The sequence below is a fragment of the Psammomys obesus genome, unplaced genomic scaffold (assembly GCF_907164565.1).
Source record: "Psammomys obesus unplaced genomic scaffold, mPsaObe1.curated_primary_1811, whole genome shotgun sequence".
Lineage (NCBI taxonomy): Eukaryota > Metazoa > Chordata > Mammalia > Rodentia > Muridae > Psammomys > Psammomys obesus.
The window spans coordinates 209,682-220,459 of NW_026596028.1; the positions used below are offsets into that span (position 1 = coordinate 209,682).

At 62.8% G+C, this 10,778-nt stretch overlaps 2 protein-coding genes across 2 annotated transcripts; one reads left to right on the top strand and one right to left on the bottom strand.

The window, feature by feature from the left end:
- Positions 1-4: 4 nt before the first annotated feature.
- Positions 5-2,063, top strand: LOC129686693 (multiple epidermal growth factor-like domains protein 8; the record flags this gene model as incomplete). The annotated part of the gene is made up of 1 exon (XM_055620704.1): positions 5-2,063. A coding segment is annotated over one exon (882 nt), but the record flags the coding sequence as incomplete, so codon positions are not given.
- Positions 2,064-3,546: 1,483 nt separating this feature from the next.
- On the bottom strand, positions 3,547-4,514 carry Cnfn (cornifelin). Its single transcript, XM_055620712.1, has 3 exons — positions 4,044-4,514; positions 3,715-3,851; positions 3,547-3,636 (listed from the first exon to the last, which is right to left on the bottom strand). Exons 1-3 carry the CDS (start codon positions 4,288-4,290, stop codon positions 3,547-3,549), a joined length of 474 nt encoding a protein of 157 aa, XP_055476687.1. The 5' UTR covers positions 4,291-4,514.
- Between the last annotated feature and the right edge of the window lie 6,264 nt (positions 4,515-10,778).

Here is a 10,778-nt window from a genome sequence, read left to right on the forward strand (position 1 = left end):
GCTGGGGGCCCCGGGGGCCGGGGGCGCGGCGGGGGCCGCCGAGCCGCGCGTGCGCGAGGTGTGGCCGCGGGGCCTGATCACCTACGTGACGGTGACGGAGCCGTCGGCCGTGCTGGTGGTGCGCGGCGTGCGCGACAGGCTGGTGATCACCTACCCCCACGAGCACCACGCCCTCAAGTCCAGCCGCTTCTACCTGCTGCTGCTGGGCGTGGGCGACCCCGGCGCGCCCGGCGCCAACGGCTCGGCCGACTCGCAGGGCCTGCTCTTCTTCCGGCAGGACCAGGCCCACATCGACCTGTTCGTCTTCTTCTCCGTGTTCTTCTCCTGCTTCTTCCTCTTCCTCTCCCTCTGTGTGCTCCTCTGGAAGGCCAAGCAGGCCCTGGACCAGCGGCAGGAGCAGCGGCGGCACCTGCAGGAGATGACCAAGATGGCCAGCCGCCCCTTTGCCAAGGTCACGGTCTGCTTCCCCCCGGACCCGGGCCCCGCGCCTGCCTGGAAGCCCGCGGGGCTCCCGCCGCCCGCCTTCCGCCGCTCCGAGCCCTTCCTCACGCCGCTGCTGCTGACGGGCGCCGGGGGGCCCTGGGGGCCCCTGGGCGGCGGCTGCTGCCCGCCCGCGCTCCCGGCCCCCGCCGGCCTGCGCGCCGGGCCCATCACCCTGGAGCCCACGGAGGACGGCATGGCGGGCGTGGCCACGCTGCTGCTGCAGCTGCCCGGCGGCCCCCACGCGCCCAACGGGGCCTGCCTCGGCTCGGCGCTCGTCACGCTGCGCCACAGGCTGCACGAGTACTGCGGGGGCGGCGGCGGCGCCGGGGGCGGCGGGCACGGGGGCGGCGGCGGCCGGAAGGGACTGCTGAGCCAGGACAACCTCACCAGCATGTCCCTTTGACCCGTCAGCCCCGGACAGCCCTCGGCGCTGGCTCCCTCGCCCCAGGCCCCCCTCTGTTCTGCACTTGGCAACTATTTATTGAGCGGCCGCTCAGCACAGCACAGTGGCGGGCACAGCGAAGCAGGTGTGAGAGGAGCCCCCTCCCGGGTGGGGCCTGGGCTCTCGTGGGAGGGGCTGAACACACAGACACAGGCTCAGAGAAGTGGCTCAAGGTCTTAGAGTGTGGCACTGAGGGCTTATGGGAAGGGTCGAAACTCGCCGAGGAGGGACGGACGGAGGGAAGGTCTTCGGGAAGTTAATTCAGAGTTGAGGAAAAGGCTGACAGCCCCGAGGCTGGAGCCGCCTGTTCTGTCAGAGGAGCTGGGAACCTGGCCCCCGCAGCCCAGCCAGTGTGAGTGGGCCGGGGCAGACGGGACCTTGCGGTTCAGGCGCAGCAGTGGGAAGCTGTTGGCCAGCTCTGTGGGGGCAGTGAGGACCGTGTTGAAGGCTCCGCCGGCTGCGGAGGACACGGAGGCCGCAGGAGGGTGGTGCAGGCCGAGGGACAGGACGTGGCGCGGATGTTAGGGAAAGGAGGACAGGCAGAGTGGCCTCTCTGTCCTAAGATGGGCAGACTGGGCATTGTGGGAAAATAGGCTCAGCGTGGGCGTGAGTCGGGGTCCCTGCAGCAGGCCCTCTGAGGGTAGTGCGTTGTGCTGGCGAAGGACCCCAGAGTAGGAGCGTTCCTGGCTGCTGTCTGCCCTGGGCTGCAGGGGCTGAGTTCATTGGAAACTCAGGCTGGTTGCCGGGAGCCTCAGGAGATGCCTGGAGGTTCACCCCGCCCTGGCAGGTGGCGGTCCCTGGAGGGGCCAGCGTTTGGTTCTCTTTCTTGAGTCTTTGGGCCTCTCTCCAGAGACCACCCCAACCTGGCTCAACTCTTGGACTCAGGAGCTCTTCTGCTTAGGACCCCTTCCCTGAATCCTAGGCAGCGCCCTGAGCGTGGGGCTCTTGCTTTCCCAAGACTCCAGCTTCCAGCTGCTGCTTTGGTCCTGGGGTGGGGGTTGGACCGGCCTCTTTCCAATGGTGGGGTTACCCCAGTCTGAGAGGTCCCCACTACTATGTGCATGCCAGAGAGCAGGGTTCACAGCTCAACAGGAGGGCAACTGAAGCAACAAACAAATAAAGTGTCAGAAAGACTCCACACTGGTGTCTGCTTGCCCTGAGTGTGCAGGGAGGGAGGGAGGGCTGCGCAGGGCAGCGGAGCCTGTGTCCTGTCCTGGTCCCACTCCAAGCCCGGAGCCTCAGCCAGCTCTGCCCTCCTTGGCAAGTGCAGCACGACCCCTCCAGGGGAGGGATGAGAGCAGAGGGCAGGGCGCCTTTGTTCCTGCCACAGTTTGGCTCAGGGAGAAACATGACCTGTGTCCTGGGCATTGTCACAGGCGAGAAGCCTGCGGTGCAGAGCAGAAACCATTATGTTCTGACTGGAGGACCGAGCGCGGGGAACTGGCCATGCTGGTGGGGACAGTGCAGCTGGACATGGATGAGCATCTCTGAAGCAAGCTCGCAGCATCAGCGCTGAAAAGCCTCGAGCTAATGTCTTGGCCCTCAGCCCTGGCTGTGCCGAGGCCGGGATCAGGGCGGGGGGGCCACCCTCAGGGCTCCGCCCTCGGCCTCAGCACGGCGTGGGTCTCTTGCTGCAGATGTTCAGCAGGGCGCTTTCCCTTGGGTGCACCGCCAAGGCCATGGCAGGCTGGCTTGGGAGACCTTGATGCTCACATGGCCCGGGAATGGCGTGGTCTCTTCAGACATCCCTCTGGCCCCATTAAGCTGCTGGCGGCGCCTGCCCGGTCATATGTGAACATAAAGCTGGCTTTTAAAAGTATCTGTTTGTGTATGTATGCACGTGGCGCGTGGACCCGAGAGGTCAGCAGAGCCGTCGGGTCCCCTGGCACCGGAGTTCCTGGCAGTTGGGAGCACCCAGAGCCCGTAACCACTGAAGCACCTCTCCAGCTCTTCACCGGCAGCGGCGAAGGCTCAGAAGGTTTATGAATTCACCAGGAACACGAAGTGGCAGGGCCAAGACTGGGTGCCGGGAATTCTGAGACCCGAGCAATGGCCTGAACTTTGATGGGCAAGCTTATGAAGGACTACCCATGGGGCCTTCCCCTGAAGGCCCATCTCGTCTGGAGGCTGATGGGAGAACAGGTTAGGGGGAATCCAGCTCCCTCCCCTGCGCTCTGGGCCCTGTGTGTGTGTGTGTGTGTAAAAGTTAAAATCTTAAAAAGTCTATAGATGCTGGCTGAGCAGGGGAGAGCATTGTTTGAAGAGTTTAAACTTTCTTTCCGTTTTAAAGGCTCTTCTGACTGGGGGCAAGGCTCACTCTGTTCCCGCCTGGCGCTGGCTTATTTTCGGCTTAAGTGGGCCGAGCTTAGGCCTTCTGCAGCCTGGGGGCTGGGGGCTTTGCCTTGTGCCAGCCCACCCCGTCTGACACGCGTCTTTGGTGCACCCTGCTCCCCCCCCCGCCCACCTCCCGCGACGAGGCAAAGCAGGCGTGTGGGGGCTGGCTTCGGGTTTTATTGCGGGCGTGTTTTTCTGGCGCGGGGCCAGCGGCGGCGGGACAGGCTTTGCGGGGAGCGGGAGGGGGAGGGGGCGGCCGGCGGCGCGGCGGCGCGGGAGCAGCCTCCTCACTCCCGGATCTTCAGTTCCCGCGCCATCTGGCAGAGGGCGCAGGGCAGGCAGAAGGTGAGGGCAGCCCAGTCGTGCCCGACGGAACCCTGCGGTGGGAAGGAGGAGGGGGGTGTCAGAGCCCGCCGCCCGCCCCGCCCGCCCGCCGCCCGCCCGCCCGCCGGCACCTGGATGTGGTAGCGCTCGCGCATGCCCGTGCGCAGGGAGTGCAGGCCTCCGGGCAGGTAGGGCGCGCAGCAGCACTCCCCGAAGTCGTCGGAGATGCGGCAGGCGAGGCACAGCGGCGCGAAGGTGCCGCACAGACCTGCAGGGACGGGACGGTCAGCGCCGCGCCTGCCGGGCCCCCCGAGGGCACACGCGGTGGCACGGAGGCGGCAGGGCCCGCGGTGGGCCCGGGGGGTGGGGGGGAGCGCGAGGAGGCTGGGGCAGGGCGGAGCGGCCGGCGGGAGAGGCTCGGGAAGGGTGGGGCGCCCCTCGCCACCTCGCCCGGACTCACACACAGGCATATCGTTGCAGCAGTCCGTGAGGCCCGTGTGCCAGTCGCTGAGCTGCGTCTGGTAGCAGGAGCTGGCGCACTGCGGCTGACTGGTCACTGGGTAGGACATGGCTGTGGCGGGAGCGAGGGGGTCAGCGGCGGCCGCGGGGCCTCCCGGGCCGCGCCACCCCGGCCGCCCTTCCCTCTGCCGGGCAGCCTGGGCAGGCCACCGGCCGCCTACTCGAGGAAGCGCTGCCGCGCCTCCCATTCCCGTCTGCCACACTGGGCCGTCCACGCCCGTCTGTCCCTGCTGCTGCCGCCAGCTCTCCGTCCTGTCGTGCCAAGGCTGAGAGGAAAGGTGGGCACCGCAGCTGGGCAGAGCCTGGACGTGCACCACCTCCTCCTGCAGGCCCGGGCGCCAGCGTGTTAGGGGCCTCGGGGCCAGGATGCCCCGGGGAGGGAGACGCCAGCTCCCCGGCGCCCGGAAGGTTGCTGCCAGCGATCCCACCTTTGCCTTTCACGTGGTCGTGCATCTCAAACTGCATCTCGCTGGCCCTGGGGAGGTGACTGCTGTGGGAGCGGCTGCAGGGGACGGCTGTCCAGGGGAGGCTGGAGACTGGGCGCGGGAGGGCAAGGGGCTAGGGCACTGGGGGCTGGGCTCTCGGGGGAAGGGTGCTGAAGAGAAAGAGGCCAGGTTAGCCTGCTGGCTGGCATGGGTCGGGGCGAGCAACGCGCCCGTCGTCTTGACAGCTGCCCGACAGACCCCAGAGGACCCTTCTGGGAGCATTGACAGTTGGAGAGAGACGGCGAGAGCAAGAGACAGGAACAGGTGTGGCAGAGACAGGTGGGAAAGAGCTGTGGGCCAGGTGCCACAGAGACAGTGCTATGACATCCACAGGGGTCCGTGTTGCCTCGCCAGCCGGCTTTATGGAGGGCCGCAGGCTCAGAGATGAGGGGAAACGGGCCAAACAGGAGATTGGGCGCCAGGTCCCAGAAGTTCTCCGTTCAGGTTGGCAAGCCTGGGAAGATGAGGCATTGCAGAAGAGCAAGATGCTGCTGGCCACCACAGTCCAGGCAAGAGAGGGGAGAGCGGCGAGCCAGGAGGCAGAGGGCAGACGCAGGCGCCCTGGCTGCGAGCAGGGCCGGGAGAAGCTGCTCCTACCTGCAGAGCCGAGGGGCTGGAGGTAGAGTTCCCGGGAATGCGGTGAGGCGCAGACACTCAGTTCTCAGCCACAGGCCGGGGCTGCTTATATGAGCCAGGCCACACAGCCTGGGCGGGGCTCCGACAGAGGGAGCCTAGCCGGTCTGCCTGACCCTCTTCCCTCCCGCCTGGATTTTCCACCCTCCCTCTTCATTCCCCACACCCCACCTCCCCTCCTGTCTCATGTCTCTCAGGACTGAAGGCCTGGGGCAGAGGAGAGTCAGGAATGGGAAGAGAGAAACAGAGAGCCAGGCGTGGAGAATGGAGATATTCAAGGAGGACCCAAAGAGAAGGGAAGATGGAGATGGGGAGGAGAGCGGTGGGGACAGGGACGGAGGAGTGACAGGAAGGTGGGGAAAGGGAATCCGGAGGGATGGAGATGTTGAGAGACAAGTGCAGATCTGGAGAGAAATCCTGGAAAATGAATTAGGGGCGACCCAGGTGGGCTGAGGGCAGGGCCAGAGGGGCAGGGAGGCAGGGGAGAGCGAGGGATGGGAAGAGGAGAGGAAGGCCTGTCGTGCTGTACGCGGGGTGCGGGGCTTCCCCTGAGATGGCTTCTCATCTTGCCCTGTTGAAGGGGAAGGGGGGACGCTGTTCTTCAGCTCAAGGCCCGGAGACAGTGTGCTTTAGGGAGAGACTCGTGGGGACCACGGTGAATGCTCTCGCACCTCACCTCCAGCTGGGGATGGACAAGAAAACAGGCTGTGCCAGGCCTCTGCCACAACCTGGGTGCTGTGGCAGCGGAGAGGGGTGCTCTGGAATGTGAGTCTGAGGGAGGAGGCTGTCCTGGACCCCTGGTCTGGGGGAGGAGGCTGTCCTGGACCCCTGGTCTGGGGGAAGAGGCTGTCCTGGACCCCTGGTCTGGGGGAGGAGGCTGTCCTGGACCCCTGGTCTGAGGGAGGAGGCTGGGCCAGGATCCCTGTTCTGAGGGAGGAGGCTGGGGTCTGGAACCTGGGTCTGAGGGAGGATTCTGGAGCCCTGAACCGAGGGAGGAGGCTGGGCGTCTGAATCTGAAGGAGGGTCTGGACCCTGGTGCCCTGGTCTAGGCTGTGTGTTCCTGGAGAGTCAGATTGAACTCTCCAGCGTGGTAGCCTTCCAGGGGGAAGAGGCTGGTCTTGGGTACTTGACTCACCAAGGTTTCCCCCAACAGGCCTGACAGGGTTGCAGGTGAGTCAGTGGGGAAGCGGCCTTAGAGTTGGGTGGGGTTCCTGCCGTGGGTGTCACCCCCCCAAATATAGGAGGCACCAGAAAATTGGGTGTCACTTCTACAAAAGGTTGTGTCACTGTGCCACAGCCTGTGGCCCTGAGGTGACAGCAGAGTGATCGCCTGCTGGCTCACAGTCCTGGCGGCCTTCCTCACAGCTCTCTCTGCGTGCCCAGCCTTTGTTGCCGGGAACCACTCACATGGCTGGCCGGCCCAGGCCTGTGTGTGTGCTTGTGCATGTCTGTCCCCTGGCGTGGGCCTCCATGCGTGGCCAGCGTTTCCCACTTATGTTTCGAGCCCCTGTCTCCCCATCTCCAGGTCTTTCCTCTCCAGCTCTAAGTTAGTAGGTTCTGGTCTTCTCCCTCCCTCCCTCCTCTTCTCCCTCCTTCAGTTTCTTGTTTGGTTTTTACGACAGGCTCCTATGTAGCCCAGGCTGGCCTCCAACTCACTGTGTAGCTGAGGATGACCCTGAACATCTTCACCTCCAAGTACTGAGCAAACAAACAAAATTATAGCATCTGGTGTGAGGATCAAACCCGGGGCCCTGTCCGTGCGACCCACGCAGTCTGCTGACCCAGCCACATCCCCGACGAGCTTCCTTCCTTCCCTCTTTTCCTGAGGCAGGTTTACTCCGTGTGTAGCTAGACTGTCCTTAAACTCATGGTGATCCTCCTGCCTTGGCCTCCTGAGTCTTGGATTGCAGGCACGAGCTGCCACACCCCTCTTTCCTTGGCTTTGCACATCCATTTTGACTTGTGTGTGTGCCCACGTTTCTTGGTCTCTCCCCTCCCGGACCCCGGGTCTGGGCTTTCTCCTCCTGGGGTCCCTGTCTATCGCGGGCTTTCTCCTTATCCATCCCCTTCTCCAGGCCTGCCCTCTGTGACATGGCCCCTTCCCCATACCACCTCAGAAAATGGACAGCGAGTGACTCAGGCTCAGTCATATCTGAGGACCACGGCTCCCAAGATGACAGTTTGAGTCACCTGAAGTTTACTGACAGCCTGGGGCCCCCAATTAGATACACCACTCATATAGACAGGAAACAACGGGGGCTGGGAAGCGAGGGGAGGTGGCCTGAACTGGGGGAGGGGAAAGAGATCCAAAAGATGACGTAGGGGAGCTGGGGAGTTGCTCGTAATGCAGCCAGGAGGGGCTTGACCTTCTCCCCCTTAACTGGTGGATACATGAAATACACAGTGCTTGGTTCAACTTTAAGACATTTAAAGCTTTTCTGCATCAATATCTGTGTTCTGCCTGGATGTGCGTCTGTGCACCAGGACAGCCTGGTGCCCACAGAGGCCGAGGAGGGGAGTTAGGTTCCTCAGAGCTGGAATTACAGACAGCTGTGAGCTGCCGTGAGGGTCTTCCGGAAGAGCAGAGCTTTTAGCCCCTTGATTCAGTTTTTTGTTTTGTTTTTAACATTTGACTTTTCTTTTTAATTGTATGTGAGCACGTATTCATGTGTGAGCTGAGGTCAGAGGGCCATTCGTTGATTCTCTGGGCTTGAACTCGGGTTATCAGGCTTGGTTGGCAGTGTCTTTACCTGCTGAGCCATTCCCTGCCTCGCAACAGAACAGTGGCTGGAGGCAGAGGCAGGCAGATCTCTGTGTGTTCGAGGTCAGCCTGGTCTACAGAGTGAGTCCAGGACAGCCAGGGCTACAACAAACAAGTGCAGCTGTGTTTTGAGACGAAGCCTCGGCTGTCCTTGAACCTAGGATCTTCCTGCCACAGCGTGAGGGCTGGGGTTGCGCGCGTGCAGCAGCACGCTCGGTTCAGCTGGAACTTCAGAGCCACGGGAACAGAGTGCTGTGCACGGGAGGAAGTGCACTTCTACAGCAAACTGAGTACTTACTGGGGATTCAGATTGTCGGGCTGCTGTGTTCCAGTCTCCGGAACAGGAGCTCTTCCTTCTACAGCAAAAGCCAGTGTGCCCGGGGGCCTGCGCTCCCAGCGGCTGGGTGTCCGGGTGCCAGCCTCCCTTTACCTTCCTGAGTGTATGCCTGGCACGCGTGCGCGAACACACACCCCCCCCCCACGCACAGCCTCGGTACACAGACTCTGGTTCCCAGCTCGTCTCTTTCTGGAATCCAGGCACCCACAGCTGAGCACAGTTGCCCAACACGGGTTTCACAGGCAGGACGGGTTGTGCCATCCACGGCCCTGGTGGAACCAGTCTGGCGGAGAGGACCAGTGGGCCCCCTTTCTACCCTAAGCCTGCTGTTTCCTTGAGGGCCAACCCAGCCGAACGGGAGGGACTCGGAGCTCTGGGCGCGTCACTCGCTGCCTGGTTTGGGTGTGTTGTGTTTCTCCATGAGGTTATGACTGTATGTGACATTAAAAAAGAAGTCTTTTCTGCAGAGTTCCTTTGTGTATCCCGGGCGTCTCCTGAACCCACTAGGTAGCCTGATCTGGCCTCAGACTGAGGGCTGGAACTACGTACTCTCTGCTTTTTGTTCATTCGTTTGTTCGTTTGAGGTTTCTGGTTTTGTTTTTAGTTTTCTGAGACAGGGTCCCTATTGTAGTGTAAGCTGTTTAACTCTTTCAAACAGCTGTCATTCCTGGGCCGCCGAAATGGCTCAGTGCGGAGGGCGCTTGCTGCCAGCCTAGTCCAGATTCCACACGGGGGAAAGAAAATGAACTCCTGCAACTTTTCCTCCTACCTTCTGACTCCTACCTGCTGGTTACGGCCCAGCCCGTGCACAAACAAACAAACAAACAAACAAGCAAACAAGCAAATGTGCACGCGGAAGCCAGGGGCGCCTCTGTGGAGTCAGTTTCTGAGATGGAACCAGGGTCAGCTCAGGTCAGCGCAGGTCAGGGCAGGTCAGCGCAGGTCGCTCGGCCCCTTGAGCAGAGAAGAACATCACAGACGCTCCTGAGAGCACAGACCCTGAGACCTCAGCCTGGACGGCTGAGAGCTGGCGTGGCCTCGGCAGTGGAGAGCTGGGCCAGGGGAAGGGCTGGTGACCTCCCCTTGGAAGGGAGGAGAAGGTCCTAGAACGAGGTCACCCCAAGGCTCTGTCCAGACATTCCACCCGCCGTGCCCCTGCCCTGCCTGCCCGTGACCCTGGAGCCTCGGTGTGCCTGAACGGTGTGAGGCGTCGGTCCCGTGTGCTCCCCAAGAACCTGCTGAATTCATCCATTGTTTCTGAGTCGCCCTTGACAGACTCTTCCTGGGGTCTGTGTGCCCCCTCTGTTGGGGAGTAGATAGCTGTTTCCCCACAAAGTCACAACAAACGGCCACAGAGCCCAAGGGAGGGTGGAATCTGCCGGGGGGCGGGGGGGACCCAGGCTCGTCTCGAACTTTCAGTTTTCTTGCTTCAGTGCTGGGATCACTAGTGTGCCCGGCTGTGGGGCGTGTCACGGCAGTGTGCCCGGCTGTGGGGTGTGTCACGGCAGTGTGCCCGGCTGTGGGGTGTGTCACGGCAGTGTGCCCGGCTGTGGGGTGTGTCACGGCAGTGTGCCCGGCTGTGGGGTGTGTGTCAGAGCAGTGTGCCCGGCTGTGGGGTGCGTGTGTCACGGCAGTGTGCCCGGCTGTGGGGTGTGTGTGTCACGGCAGTGTGCCCGGCTGTGGTGTGTGTCACGGCAGTGTGCCCGGCTGTGGGGTGCGTGTGTCACGGCAGTGTGCCCGGCTGTGGGGCGTGTCACGGCAGTGTGCCCAGCTGTGGGGCGTGTCACGGCAGTGTGCCCAGCTGTGGGGCGTGTCACGGCAGTGTGCCCGGCTGTGGGGTGTGTCACGGCAGTGTGCCCGGCTGTGGGGTGTGTGTCACGGCAGTGTGCCCGGCTGTGGGGTGCGTGTGTCACGGCAGTGTGCCCGGCTGTGGGGTGCGTGTGTCACGGCAGTGTGCCCGGCTGTGGGGTGTCTGTATTTACCGAGAGATGACCTCAGGTTATGGACTTTCAAGCCAGGAAACCTGGGTTTTAATCCCGATCGATCCATTGCTGTTTTGTTTTATTCCCTTTGTGTGCGTTACGGTATACATGTGAAGGTCAGAGGTCAGCTTGGGGGACCTGGGCCCACGCTCAGGCCGTAGCCTGAGGCTATGGGCCGTGATTTCCCGTCTGTGAGTCCCGTTGTTTCTCAGAGCACCGCCGAGAGGCCTTGGAGCTGCACATGGGAACACTTTCTGGGGAGGACGGTGACACTCTGTGTCCAGCCTGCTGCTCCGGGTACAAGGATGGCATCCAGGGGTCTAGCTCAGACTCCTTCCTGTGCTGCCCAGCCGCTGCTCAGGTCAGCTGCGCTGGCCTCGGCCTATGTCAGGGCTGTTTCTGTCAGCGTGTGGCTCTGTGGTGGGCACTGTCTGTCTGTCTGTCTGTCTGTGGGGGCCGGCTCTGTGGTGGGCACTGT